Source organism: Rhododendron vialii, chromosome 10a (assembly GCF_030253575.1).
Source record: "Rhododendron vialii isolate Sample 1 chromosome 10a, ASM3025357v1".
NCBI classification, from domain to species: Eukaryota; Viridiplantae; Streptophyta; class Magnoliopsida; order Ericales; family Ericaceae; genus Rhododendron; species Rhododendron vialii.
This window is the reverse complement of record NC_080566.1, coordinates 720,224-735,029: the sequence shown is the minus strand read 5'-3', so window position 1 is coordinate 735,029 and position 14,806 is coordinate 720,224. Positions and strand designations below refer to the sequence as shown.

General features: G+C 37.6%; 2 protein-coding genes across 7 annotated transcripts; both read left to right on the top strand.

The window, feature by feature from the left end:
- Positions 1-403: 403 nt before the first annotated feature.
- On the top strand, positions 404-5,944 carry LOC131304032 (F-box/kelch-repeat protein At3g27150-like). 3 transcript variants are annotated; one of them, XR_009192289.1, is made up of 4 exons: positions 404-1,080; positions 2,082-3,402; positions 4,688-4,767; positions 5,252-5,944. XR_009192289.1 is itself a non-coding variant. In XM_058331129.1 (2 exons), the coding sequence occupies exon 2, from the start codon at positions 2,093-2,095 to the stop codon at positions 3,353-3,355; it is 1,263 nt and encodes a 420-aa protein (XP_058187112.1). In that variant the 5' UTR covers positions 404-1,080; positions 2,082-2,092; the 3' UTR covers positions 3,356-3,668. The 3 variants fall into 3 exon arrangements, 1 of the variants encoding a protein (XP_058187112.1); XR_009192288.1 differs by having other exon boundaries at positions 697-1,080; positions 4,531-4,767; XM_058331129.1 differs by lacking the exons at positions 4,688-4,767; positions 5,252-5,944 and having other exon boundaries at positions 2,082-3,668.
- A 3,779-nt stretch (positions 5,945-9,723) lies between these two features.
- Positions 9,724-12,674, top strand: LOC131304149 (F-box/kelch-repeat protein At3g27150). Of its 4 annotated transcripts, XM_058331282.1 has the most exons (3): positions 9,830-10,238; positions 11,243-11,306; positions 11,346-12,674. In XM_058331282.1, the coding sequence occupies exons 2-3, from the start codon at positions 11,254-11,256 to the stop codon at positions 12,514-12,516; spliced, it is 1,224 nt and encodes a 407-aa protein (XP_058187265.1). In that variant the 5' UTR covers positions 9,830-10,238; positions 11,243-11,253; the 3' UTR covers positions 12,517-12,674. The 4 variants fall into 4 exon arrangements, with proteins under 4 accessions (XP_058187262.1, XP_058187265.1, XP_058187264.1 ...); XM_058331279.1 differs by having other exon boundaries at positions 9,724-10,238; positions 11,243-12,674; XM_058331281.1 differs by lacking the exon at positions 9,830-10,238 and adding an exon at positions 10,241-10,410 and having other exon boundaries at positions 11,243-12,674.
- Positions 12,675-14,806: the final 2,132 nt, after the last annotated feature.

Genomic DNA, 14,806 nt, shown 5'->3' with positions numbered 1-14,806 from the left:
TGTCAGTGAGGGCCTTTTGTTAAAAAAGTAGTAAAATTTATTCATTCAAGGGCACTAAAAGAAAGAAAGCTACTCCATTTCCAAGGGGCTTCCATTTTATAGGGGCAACGTGGCTATTTTTCTGATCAAAAAAAAAAAACGTGGCTATTTTTCTACAATTGGTCGTGATTTCGTGATTTAATTAAGAGAAAGGAGTAATTTATCAAAATAATACTCCACTATTAAGCTTGACTGTCTTAAATTACTGTAGTTTTTGATTTGCTTATTTTCGTTATGAGTGAACTTTTTTTCAATTTTTATCAATATATTTAACTTTTTAATTTCACTTGATGAGAAAATATGAAGAGGAAAAAAAAACGCGAAATTTTCTTCTTCAGTTGGGTTGAAGCCAAAGACCTCCCAAGGTATCAATGAAATCGAACTCAATCAAAGTCAATCTTTTTTTTTGGGTAATCTTCTTCTTCTTCTTCTTCTTTTTTGAACACAATCCACTTCATGTGCCCTTCCACACCCAATTTTCTAACTCCTCTACACAGAAGAAACACAGCCATTCCGTTTGGTTCACCGTTTTAAGAGAGTAATTTTTATTTTCGACACAGTTTTCAATAAATTTCTCTCTCTATCTTTCTACTCATTACCACTTAACTCTTAAAAATAACTTTTTAAACCCTCAACTAAACAAAGTGAGCATCTCTCTCTGTCTCTCTCTCTCACTCTGAGAGATGCTTTTGGGAAATCGACGATGCTGATGCTCTTGCCATTGTCGTTGGGTTTTAGTATAATCTTGGAGTACAGCTTCCACTACTTTATAGATAAACCCCCACCAGAACAACCTTTTGGAATTGGAATACAATATTACAGAAGTACTACTACTTATTCCCACCTCTTCATTCCCTTTAATGGCGGCTCTTTCCCCCCATATCTCACTAAAACTCTCTCTCTCTCTCTCTCTCTCTCTCTCTCTCTCTGTGGAAAAAAAGTTGGCTAACTACTTTCTGCACGCAGCACCCATTTGATTAAACCCCAACACTTCAAACTCGGAAGACTTCCTCGATCCCCTTGACTTCTTTTATTTCTCTGGTACGCCTTTCTCTTATTTGTCTGTATATAATTGTCTCCATGACTTGCATGTTTCTATTTGTGTATACATAAGGTTTTATTCACAAATTTGTGTTCTCGTCTTAGTTGTTACTTTTCTGAATGAACCCATGTTATTAAAACCGTTGTGTGGGCTAAATTTCTGATTTTTAGCAGATATATGCTCTGAATCAAGTGGCTTTGTAACTTATTTTTTAGGTCTAGGTGTAGTATGTTGATTTGCAGCAAAAAAAAATATATATATTGTAAAGGACGAGGGGAAATGAAAAACTTGGTCAGTTTCTGAATAGAACAAGTAAAATCAAACTTACTACGATTACTTCGGATACGTTTTCGCTGAACTAAGTGAACAAAAAACACATGTTTTTACGGATTTCTAGGCAGGTCATTCTCCTCACGTACGTCAACTAAAATACAATATAGCGGAAACAACTTGACTATTGCCATTAGGCGGAAACAGCTTGGCTAATGTACATGTCAGTATTTGGCTATTTTGTTATGTGGGTAATCACATCTTTTTGGCTTATGGCTCATCCGTGAATCATGGCCAGTCCTGACTCTTGAAATTGAAGAATCCATGTGTTTTTGTGTCATTTTTCATCTTACTTTTATGATATCTAAAATTTCGTAGTTTAGATTCAGCTTTTAGTTGGACTGTTACTTTCAATTCCAGATTTAGGATTAATGTTTTGCTGCCTCTTTGGATGGTGAGAGAGGATGAGAAAAAAAGAGGGAAAAAAAAAAAGAAAACGAGTCCTTTCACTTACTTTGATATACTCATCCCTTTTCTTGGAAACCACAATCCTTTCTTCTCTTCCTTTCTCACTATCCAAAGGGTCATCCTGAAACAATCGACAACACAAAAAGTTGTATTTCACTATGCTTTCTTATTTGAGGCCTCATACTTTCTTGTGAATTTGGTGATTAAAGAATGCGTTTGGTTGATTTTATGATGTATTTGTTTTAATCTTGTGGGAATACAGAGGTCTCATCAATGGTCAAGGGAAAAGAGAGAGAAAATGGGGAAGGGAGTGAGGGTATCGATGAATATTGCTACCGTATGAGCAAAAATGGTGTCCAAGATACGGATTCGCCACCTCAAAAGATGAGGATTTCCAAAACTAATGAGAACTGGCTTGGACTTCCTTCCACAAACAGCAGGGTTAGTGGTCCATCAAATGTAGAACCCCAGGATGCAGATTACACGTACATTCCCTCACTGAATTTGGAATTACAGAGCCTGATCTTGGCTCGAATGCCCCGGTCAGAATACTGGAAATTATGCTTTGTGAACCGGAGGTATTTATCTATTTTGAAGAGTGGCGAGCTATTCAAGATTAGGAGAGAGATCGGAATCAAGGAACCTTCTCTTTTCTTGGGAGCCTTAGGGGAGAACAGTTGGTGGGAATTCGATCACGAATTCAAGACCAAGAGAAAACTGCCGATTTTCCAAACAGATATTTCTTTCCTTAATGGAGATAGAGAGTCGTTTTCTGCAGGAACCCATCTGCTTGTTTCAGGCAAAGAATTGGATGGTCTTGTCGTTTGGAGATATGAATTGGCTATGAACAGATGGTATAAGGGTCCTTCTATGATAAGCCCAAGGTGCTTGTTTGCCTCTGCCACATGTGGCACCTTCGCTTTTATAGCAGGTGGAATTGGAAAGGAGCCAAACAGTGAAGTCTACGATACTGCTGAGAAATATAATCCAGAGAGTAAATCGTGGGACCCCCTTCCGCGGATGAATAAGAGGAGGCAGCTTTGCGCTGGGTGTTACATGGACGATAGGTTCTACGTGATTGGAGGGAGAAACAAGGACGGTGAGCTCATGTGTGGGGAATTTTTCGACGAGGTTCAAAACAAATGGGTACTGATTCCGGATATGTGGAAAGATGATCCGGTTCTGAGTAGCCATTCGCCTCCTCTTGTGGCCATTGTGAATAACGCTCTTTACTCGCTTGAAGCTTCATCCAATCAGCTGAAGGTATATGAGAAGAGTAGTAATACTTGGAAGCCGTTGGGTTTAGTCCCGGTGAGAGCTGATATCAGTAGAGGTTGGAGTGTTGGGTTTAAATCTTTGGGGGATGAATTGCTTGTGAGGGGCTTAGCTGCTTCTGTTTCTGGTGCTTGGAATCGTGTAGCTTACAGTTGCTGCCCTGATCCTGATGCTGGGGAGTTGAAGTGGAACCTTCTTCATGACAGAAAGATAAGTCAGGTGACTCAGTTCATTATCAACAGTTGTGTCATGGTAGCTTAAGGGCAGAACTCTTATCGGGTTGGGTAACTAGAGTACCTGAATAACAGGTAAATTTGATAGAGTGGAGTGTCGGCGCGATTGCATTTGGGTTATTAACGTTCTAATTGTCCCCACTTTGTGAACAATTGGCTATATTTATTTTGGTTTTTGATGATGTTTTTGCATATTTTTGCGGTATTGTTGAAACATTGGGCAATCTCTGTGTTTACTTCAGCCTTGAACTGTGCAGGCTGCTGACTTGAATTTCCTCTCTTTAATGTAACCGCACTGTGTAAACTTGAAAATAAAAGGCACTGACAATTTATCTTTTGCATTCTCGATTAGTGAAATATCCTTACTGCTCTCTGCATCTCCCAGGAGTTTGTTGTTCGAAATCCAAGAACGTGTCCCGGAATTCACCTGGCACGGTTAACCCGGGACCCCTAGTTAAGAATCTGAATTTTGAACTTCACCTGTTTTTCTTTGTTTTAGTTTGAGAAAGATGATTGGACGTTACTTCATCAGCCTTAACTCTAAACTAATTTCGAGATAAAATAGTAGATTCAAAAGAGACCGTTCTAGTGCTTGAAAAAAATGGTTTTAGAACAAATAATTTCTATGGTATTCTACTTAGATTAATCTTTTTGGATTATATTGCGTACTTATTAACTATTACCGCTGTGAAGTTGGGCCAGTTAGATGAAGAAAGAGTTTGAAACATAGTTTTTATAATGATTCATTAAAAGAAACTTGTGAGTAAACAAACACGATTTTTTTGGAACCGCTACCATGACTTGTGGGTAAATAAGCATCATGATTTGCCACAATGATGGACATAGAGTTTTTAGTGCTATCATATTCATACAGGAAATTCAATTGCCATCAATTTCCTCAAATTGTTTGTGCTTTCCCTCGGGTTGTCCTTTCTCCACCTAGCTAGGAGTTCATCAAATGTTTCCTTGGCTTGCAGTTGCAACATTGTTTCTGCAGTTTAACCACAGACCATAGTATTCGATAACAATTCCGAAGTTGGTTTGTGCTTTTTCGTCAAGTTGCTGATCAATTACCTCAAATTGTTTGATCTTTTGTCAAGACTGCTAAATAGATGGTCATTGCTGCTATAGATCAGAAACATGCAATGTTTAGCGAATTAGAGCACTCCTAAGGTATATAGACTTGATTTTCGTGTCATTCAGATTTTACAAAAGCTGAAAACAGACCACGGATCCTACGTGCCAAAGAAGCTTCAGTTCAGATACAAAGCAAAACTAATCGCGAGGAAAGTCAGCTACTGCCTAAAACTTGAATGTTGACCTCATATTAAGCTTACTAATGCTGCAAATTGTTTGACAGGATTGAACATCATTGCTGTCTGGTAAGGCATGGCATTCGGCCAACGCTCATGGTTTCAACTTCTTCCCTGTCACCAAGAGGTAGTCTTGTCTGATGCACAGGTTTTACCTGTGCGCTTTACAATTGCTTATCCTCTTAAGGCATGCTTTGCAAATGTATTTTCGATCATATTTGTGCATGGTTATTTAGTCTACAATAGGATACTTTCAATTTCTTATTCCATTAGTCCTTTTCTCTTTTTATTCTTTGTTGAACTTCAAACGTGTCTGGTCCCGTCACCAGAAGTTGGATCTTGCTAGATCTAGCCTTGGCCCTTGTCCTAGCTGTAATCTCTAGCCGTCTCTACAACTATCTCGCAAGCCAGAGCAATCATTTTGGCTCATGGCTCCTCTTTAGATGCAGATATTGCCATAAAAAAGAACATGAGTAGTTATTGTTATGATGGTTAGAGACATCATGGCTCGTTGTCATGGAACTAATTACTATATTTCTATTGATCACCACATTACACCCATTATTTGAGTGCTAAATCATACACTAATATGATGCGGTTTATGGCTGCAGCATTGAGGTGTTGGCCGTTTTCAAAAGAGGACCCGGGGTAAGCTCGAAGAAATAGATATTAGGAAAAAAGAACGAGAACTCGTCATGAGTTTCCAATCGTGGTCTGGCAGAAAGTGTCAGCAATGTTCAGATAAGGATATCATCAACCCAGGCACCATGCATGCTAAATGCTGTCACTGTAAGGGCAAGAAAGTTCATCACTTCAGGCTCATTTTCGATGGCCGGAGAAACCTCACACTATCATCATCAGAAGTCACGAAAAATGGAATGCAAGCTGCTTCTTCACAGAGAGTTCCCAGAGTGGCAAATGGCTGTGTTTCAAACTTGGTTACTCCACATCTTTCTTAGAGGATTTGCCTGGAAGTGAAAAATTGATCGGTGTTGCGCAAACAATGTGAAGGTGATCGTACGTTCCCCAACAGCAAAAGAATATAATCATGTCAAGTTCTAATCTTTTCTTATTGTTGACAAGGGACTGCGACTATCGGGCAGCTGTTGCAATGGTTTGATCGTTGGGGCCAAAATTTTGCCCTTTTTTAAAAAAAAAAAAAATTCGATGGATACAAGCTGTTTGTTGAAGTTGTTTCTGCAAAGCTTGATTTTATTTGTATTCAGTTTAGATCACATTTTTCTCCTATAAACAGGGTTCTCCTATCCTCCGGATCCGCAGCAACTTCTGCTCCAGTTTTGCAATTCTCTACTTGTATTATAGTACCTTCGTATTAACTTCGGGTGAGAATTTTTCTACAGCTTAAACAAATACGATACGAAATTAACGGATTAATCTCGGGTGAGAATTTTTCGACAACTTAAAGCATATGATAAGAAATCAACGGATTGAGGTTGGCCATTTTTGACACGAAAAAATTGGTTGGTTCAGAATTGATCCTGAGTAATAGACTAACAGGTACGTAGTAGATTTGCTTATGCATTGTTGTAGAAAATTCGTTACTCCCTCTATCCCAAATTGTTGGACCCTGCGAAAAAACGAATAATTTTGATATTCAAAAATAAAATACTTCCGCACATCATTTTTTGAATTTCTTTGCTCCATACTAAAGAGCTCTTGAAATACTTTAATTTGGTTTTAAAAAAACTTGAAAAATGATGCTTGGAAGTACTTTATTTTTCGAATCGAAAATTGCACGACTTTTCGTAAGGGGTGAGCAATTTGGGACGGAAGGAGCATCTTTTACTAGCTGGCAGCTGCTATTTTTTAGTTTACCTAATAATAAGAGAAAACAACTTTGCAGGGTCGCTTTCAAAATACGAGAACAAAGATACCGATATTATTCATTTTGTGAACAACTTCAAATTGGATACGGATAAGTTTGATCATATTAAACTCTCGAAAGGGAAAACAATCCCCGTACATTTGATTTAATTTATCTATACACGAGCCTTTCGCCAAAGACGTGAATATGACAGGATTCCGAAAGAAAATTACACAACACGATAAATACAAAAGAGCACAAGCAAATCAATTTAGGATTGAGAGAATCATGAGATGAACCGATATGACACGACACCGCACGACGTTCACTCCAATTCCAACTCTTAAAATGGAAGAGAGAAAGGATAGTTGCGTCCACCTTGACGATATGCCGGACACTAGAAGCAAGGATATTTCATGTTTTCCAGCAAAAATGCAACGGATAGAGACAAAAATGCACAAATTAAAAAATAGACGCGTCGGAATCATCCTACATATGTGAACACCTCAACTTCGTGTGCGTCCCACGTGCATCAAACAATTCTGACACACTTGTGTTCGAATTTGTGCACCTCGATCCGTTTGTATATGCAGCATTGTTGTTTCGCTCATGCCAAGTTACCGTGACTTTCCATGACTAGTGGTGGCACCCAAAGAAAATGACAAGTTTAGGTAAATGAGAACCTTTTCTGATTAATTTAATGAAGCCACCTCGTCTCCAATAAGAGTGTAGTGCTAGAACTTGTAAAGAGCAATTAATTGTTACATCAAAAAGAATTAGTGGGCTAATTACATATACTTAAATAAAGTATACGTACTGGCATAAACCTCTTCCCTTATCTGTGGGCTTAAAAGCTGATTAGGTTTTATCCTCCAACCAAATGCATGCTTTGATTTCTTTAAGAGAAAAGGCTATGGGTATAGACCCATATGCACAAATCGTACACAAATCGCAATGTCCACTTCGAGCATTTTGAGGTTCCACACAAATGATCAATTCGTTCCTTAATTTAAGAATAGTATTTCGGGTCACTTTACAAAAAAATCAGCTCGATTGAATAATTGAAAGTCTTTAATCCAATGGCTCAATTGTTCGTTTAGAATTTAAGAAGGAAATTTAGACTATCGGATCAAACACCTTCAGTTATTCGATTGAGGCTTTTACGTAGTGACTCAAGAAATTAGTTTAAAATTATCCAACGGCTTCAATTGTGGGACCCACTTCGAAATCCCACGCCGCCATCTGTACAGAATTTGTGCATATAGATACCTATAACCTTTCTGTTTCTTTAATGGGGGCTAAAGTACTATACCCTAATTCATGATTCCATCCAATATAAATGCTGTCTTAGTCGATTTGACAGTGAGGTATACAGTATATAATTTTAAAAGTAGAATTCAAAAGATTAAAGGCAAATCCACCACACTAATCAGTGGAGAGCCTTTTGCTAAAGAATAATTTGTACAGGGGCACTAAAGAAAGAAAGCTACTCCAGTTTAAATGAGCTAGGTTTTAGTATTTGAGTTGCAACGTGGCTATTTTTTCTACCATGGTTCGTGATTTAAATACTCCTCGTAATTAAGGCCCGGTCCCATTTCGCTAAGGCTCCTTAAAAAATAAATAAGTAGTGGAAGTACTTATTTTGGGGTTTTTGGAAGGAAAAATAAGAATTCTTGTTGTTATGAAGAAATAAGTAGTTATTCGATGTGTCATTTTTTATTGCTTAAATCTTTCAATATAGATCTCAAAAAATATGCAATATGGATCATGTTTGATAGATCTCAATTAATTATATCATGCATAATTCGCGAAATTGTGAAATTCATTATAAATTGAAAGATATAAGCAATAAAAAAATGATACAGATTTTGGAATCGAAAATGATATTGGTACTGACGGGGTCGGTACCGAAATCGTAGGAACTGCCGCGCCAGGCCATCTCCGGCCACCGGACGGCCGATCCGAGCTGTCCAAAAATTCTATAAAAAAAAACGATGGGGCTTGCACGAGAATCAACGGCATTCGAGGTGTGTAGAGTACTTGATCCGAGCACCCCTTTTCGTGTATATATATATATGTGTGTATATACATATATTCACGAAAAAGGGTACTCGGATCAAGCACCCTATACACCTCAGATGCCGTTTAATCTCGCGAAGACCCCCTCGTTTTTTTTTTTAGAAGTTTTGGACAGCTCGGATCAGCCGTCCGGTGGCCGGAGACGGCCCGGCGCGGCCATCCCTACGATTTCGATACCAACCCCGTCGGTACCTGTAGCACTACTCTTTTGGAATATAGAAATAAAAAGGCAAAATAAGAAGGTAAAACATGGATTCTTATTGGGTAAAAAATAAGTACTTATTTTGTTAGAAGAACGGGGCCTAAGATTGAGTTTGTAGCCTTTCGACTCCAGCTCGAGTTGCTCACTCTGAATTATTGAAAATTCCTAAATGTTTATAAATTACAGGATTGAACCAAATACTACTATAAACCACCGTAAGTGATTACAAATGATCTTACAAATAAATATATATGAATTGTCAGTGAAATTGTTGACCAAAAGGGAGCTCAACTTTTTAGAGCGGAAAAACTTATTTCACTAAAATTATGGGATTATTTATTCGTGTAAGATGAATCAGAAAAGTCTTAAAATATAAAAAAAAGAAAAAGAAAACAAGATTGATATCAGATAAGGTCATTCCAAAAACAACTCTCTTTGTTGATTATATTAGTTTGGCTTCTTAAATTCGGATCATAGAGTCAAACGACTAATCAAAAAAGATTAGCACGAATCTACAAAAATTCAACTACGACAGTACGACTTCAAAGACAAAACAGACTAGATAGTGATCCAACAAACGCCTCAATTATTCAGCTATTTTGGAGCACCGCCAAGTGATATCCTGACGCTTTTTTCCGCCACACAGGCACGTGTTGTTCATACACTTATAGTCCCTTTGGATGAAGTGATTTCAAAGAGAAAAGAAAAGAAATGGTATTGATTTCTAACTAATCACTTATTTGAATTAACTATTTCGGTGAGAAAATGAGAGAAAAGTACAAAAATAAAATATTTTGATTGGCTTCTCCTATTTCTCATCCAATCTCGCAAAAAATGGTGAGATTTTATGAGAAAAGGCTACCATTTCTTATCTCACCATTTCTCACCATCCAAAGAGGCTGTTAACTGCGTAAGAATGTGCGATGAAGAAAGACGCCGAGTTTTGGAAAGCCAAATCGGTCTTTTACCTATGTGTATGTGTTTTTTTTCTCCAAGAATACGTATGTACTGAGGATAATGAAATCGAACTCGATCTTCTTCTTTCTTTTTCGAAACACACTCCTCCAATTTTTTAACTTGTGTATATACGGAAGAGCCTCTCTCTCTCTCTCTCTCTGTCTCTCACACACACACGCACACACAGAGCACCTTTCTGGAAATCGACGATGCTGATGCTAGTGCCATTGTTGGGTTTGATATTCCTGGAGTATTATATTACTCAGACCTACTCGCCCACTAAATTATGCGTGAATCCCCACCAAACGGGGGTTATAAAGAACCTTTTTGAATACAATATTATTCTCCTCATTCCCACCACCTCTCTCTCTTCCCGGCCTCGCCTTCCCCTCTATATCTCACCATCTCTATTCTGTCTTTATCTCTCTTGGGAAAAAAATGTTATGGGTATCCACTTCCTGCACCCAGCTGATTAAACCCTAATTCTTGACTTTCGTCAATTCCCTTTTTCTTGTGACCGACCTTGACTTATCTGGTACACGCCTCTCTCTCTCTCTCTCTCTCTCTCTCTCTCTCTCTCTCTCTCTCTCTCTCTCTCTCTCTCTCCATATATATATGTCTCTCTTTGTCTTCTTTGTGTATATATAGATGTCTTCATGACTTGAAGGTCTCACTTTCTATTCCGGGTTGTTGAATTTCTGGTTAAGGTTTGCTTCTATTGAATCTCCTTTGATTTGGATAGTTGTGTATTGGTCTCAGTTGTTTTGTTCATCTGTTTGTATTTTTTTTTTTTCTTAATTAACCCATGTCATTACAACTGTTTTTGGTCTAAAGTTCTGGTTTTATTAGCAGATATATGCAGTGAATCTCTTACTGTAACATGTTCAAGAGCTTTAGGATTCAAGTAGTATTTTTTTACTTCTAAGTGTATGTCGATTTGCTGTTAAAAAATGAAAATTGAAAAGGGAGAGGGAAAATTGCAAAACTTGATCACTTTTGAATATGACAATTACTACTTTGCTATTTGGGTATTCCTGAAATAGAAGAATCCATATCTTTTTGTGCCATTTTTTTCCATCTTATTATGCCTTCGTAAATATCGTAGTTTTGGTTCAGTCTCTAGTTGGACTGTTTTATTTGGTTCCGAATTCCGGATTAATATTTTGCAGCCCCTTGGATGGTGTGAGAAAAGAAAAGAAAGGAGAGTCATGTCACTTATTTTGATAACTTAAAAGAGATGAGAGAAAGGATTGAGAAATAAAGAAAGAAAGACAAATCTTTATCGGTCCACTTTGTTTCTCACTAAATCTCCCTCGTCAGTTTTGGTGGATATGGGATTTGGTGAGAAACCATTATCTTTCTTTTCTCCTCCTCTCTCACAACCCAAAGAGCAATCTTGTAACTATCAACAGCACAAAAAATGTGGATTTAACTATTCTTTCTTATTTGATGACTCGTACTTGCTTCCATATTTGGTGATTAAAGATTGAGTTTGTTGGATTTTGTGACTATATTTGTTTTTATTTGGTTTGCATACAGAGGTCTCATTGATGGTCAAGGGAAAAGAGAGAGAAAATAGGGAAGAAAGCGAGGGTTTCAACAGGTGTTTCTGCTGTATGAGCAAAAATGGTGGTCTTGGTAGGGATTTGCCACCAGAAAAGGTGAAGATTTCCAAAACTAAAAGCAGATCAGACCAGAACTGGCTTGGACTTTCTTCCGTTAGTAGCTGGGTTTATGGTCCATCAAGTATGGAACCTCAGGATGCAGATTACACAGATATTCCATCGCTTAATTATGAACTAGAGACCCTTATCTTTGCTCGAATGCCCCAGTCAGAGCACTGGAAACTATGCATTTTGAACAAGAGGTATTTATCTCTTTTGAAGAGTGGAGAGCTATTTAGGATTAGGAGAGAGATCGGAATCAAGGAACCATCTGTTTTCATGGGAACCATAGGGGAGAACAGTTGGTGGGAATTCGATGGCGAATTCAAGACTAAGAGAAAACTGCCGATTTTCCAAACAGATATTTCTTTCTTTTGTGGAGATAAAGAGTCCTTTTCTGCAGGAACCCATCTGCTTGTTTCTGGCAAAGAACTCAATGGTCTTGTCATTTGGAGATATGAACTGGCTATGAACAGATGGCACAAGGGTCCTTCTATGATTAGCCCACGGTGCTTGTTTGCCTCTGCCACGTGTGGCACCTTTGCATTTGTAGCCGGTGGAGTTGGAAAGGAGCCGAATGGTGAAGTGTTTGATACTGCTGAGAAATATAATCCGGAGAGTATTTCATGGGACCCCCTCCCGAGGATGAAGAAGAGGAGGAAATTTTGCTCTGGGTGCTACATGGACAATAAGTTCTACGTGATTGGAGGGAGAAACGAGGACGGTGAGCTCACGTGTGGGGAATTTTTCGATGAGGTTAGAAACAGATGGGTACTGATTCCCAACATGTTGAAAGATAATCCAGTTCTGAGTAGCCATTCGCCTCCTCTTGTTGCAGTTGTGAATAACGAGCTTTACTCTCTTGAAGCCTCTTCCAATCAGCTGAAGGTGTATTTGAAGAGCAGTAATACTTGGAAGCAGTTGGGTTTAGTTCCGGTGAGAGCTGATTTCAATAGAGGTTGGGGTATTGCATTTAAGTCTTTGGGGAATGAGTTGCTTGTGATAGGCTCATCTTCTGTCTCTAGAGCTGGGAATTCTAAGGCTATCTACACCTGCTGCCCTGATCCTGATGCCAATGAATTGGAATGGAAACTTGCTAACAGAAACATAAGTCAGTTCATTCTCAATTGTGCTGTCATGGTAGCTTAGAGGCAGAACTCTTGTTTCGATATCGAGTTGCGTGATTAGGTACCTAAATAACGGGTAGTTTGATGGTGTAGTGTTGGTGTACCCGAATCGTGTGATTGCATTTGAACGTTTTGATTGTCCCTGTTTTATGAACAATTGGCTGTATTTATTTTGGGTTTTGATGATGTTTTTGCATATTTTGTTCGGTATTGTCACTGTAAACTTGAAAATGGCCTTGTTTGATAAGTGCGTTAGAGGGTGGGATAGGATTACAAATCTTATGGGTTTCCTAATTCTATGTTTGATTGCACAAAATGGAAGGGGATTAGTAATCTCATAGGATGGGCAATCCCCTAACTATGGAGGATTAGTAATACCTTGGGGGACTAGGTATTAACAATCCTATCCCATGAAATTAAATTACATTGACCCAATTACCCTTGGTCATTTGGATAAATTATACAATTACCCTTGGGATCTCACCCGTGCACCAAAAAACCACCAGAAATTACCATTGATATAATGGGTATGATATTGGCCATGTAAAAATTAGATTATCAATGCATCAGTCTATTTTTGAAGAGTGAGTTAAAAACATCCATTATTTTCCTACATTTTTTGCACAATGATTTTAAAATAGTTTTTTTTTCATGTTTTGTAAATTTTCACTTTTTTTTTGCTTCATGATATTTTTGGAACTTGTAAAATCCAAAAAGACAAACGGAAATGAAAAAAAGGCATAATAGATTTAATTAGTAACTTGAATTATTTGTGTGGAACTCAAAAGTGGATTCCACAAATCCAGCTATGCGCCGTCGGTGCATGGTGTTGGATAGATATAATTGTGTTGGACCTGAATGTAGTATAAAAATGTACATTAATTGTATTTTCACAAAATGTTGAGTACAGTTAAAGAGAGAGAGAGAGAGAGAGAGAGAGAGAAGAAGAAGAAGAAGAAGAAGAAGAAGAAATATTTAAAAAATAGGACATTTTAATTGTATTTTCTCTTTTACTTCATTGAGGCCAAAAATTAAAGAAAATTATCGTTTTAATCCAATCTAATCGCGTCCTAAACAAACATGGTATTAACAATTTCATCATTCTATGTTTTTTTTTTTTTGTAAGTTTTCAATTGTTTATTGCCTAAAAAACAAATTAGGTAAAATTTTGGAAATTACGGATGAACAAGGGTAACGTTGGAACATCAATCTTCCAATCCTATCCTACGCATGGGAAACAAACGTAATATTACTAATCACATCTCCTTACGGATCCCATTCCATAATCTCATCTCCTTACGAATCTCATTCCAATCCTATCTCCTTACTAATCCTGTCTAATCCAACACATTTATCAAAGAAGGCAGACACTGCCAATTTATCCTTTGCATTATCAGATTACCGAAATTTCATTGCTGCTCTCTGCATCTTCCCAGGAGTTTTGTTGCTCGTATCCAGGATCGTGTCCCGGACTGCTGGACCGGACCACAGTAACCTCGTCAAAAGCAGCAACCACTGGTTAAGAATGTTGAACAGAGGAAGAATATCAGTTTTTGGAACTCACATCATCTATGATTCAGAATTATCTGAATGGGTAGTGTTTTCATCTAAATCATCTCACCCTTTGATCTCATTGAAGATGAATAGGAATAGATCACCATGCTCCAAAAGAAACTACAAGAAACAAGAGCCAACTTAGGTCTGTTAGATGAACATGTAAACCACTGTTTTTGCTTGAGTTGGACTTGGACAGTTTGTACGAGTTTTTTTTCCCTCGGCAAAAGTCTGTAGTATTAGTTGTAGTTAAGGAGATTTGAACTCCAATCGAATGCATGAGAGTGAAAGATGCCTATCATTAGGCTACCAGTCCACTTGCGTTGGTACGAGCTTCTTTCTTTCCCTCTTTTCTAGAAAGGGCTTTACACACAGGATTTGAACCTCGAATTCACCTGTTTTTCTTTGGATTTACTTTGAGAAAGATAGCTGGACACTACTCTGTTGTCCCTGCACAAAACTAATTGCAATATAATTTAGTTAAATCAAAAGAAACCATCCGAGGGTTTGTGAAATCAGTTTATTCTCTCCGAAATCTTTGATTGTTTCATCATTTGTGTTTTTCGTTTTTAATGATTTTTTTATCAAATTTTCTACATTTTTTTTTTTGCTTTTTGAATGTATATAACATACTTTTATTTGAAAATTCAAAAAAATTGTTAAAATGTCAAATTTTTTTACTAAAGACGAAAAAATACGCAACATATAAAGCATTTTTATCTCAAAAATATATCTCAAGAAAACTGATGATCAAATAC

Coding starts and splice junctions, on each gene's coding strand:
- LOC131304032 (XM_058331129.1), top strand. CDS start 2,093: ATGGTCAAGGGAAAAGAGAGAGAAAATGGGGAAGGGAGTGAGGGTATC.
- LOC131304149 (XM_058331279.1), top strand. CDS start 11,254: ATGGTCAAGGGAAAAGAGAGAGAAAATAGGGAAGAAAGCGAGGGTTTC.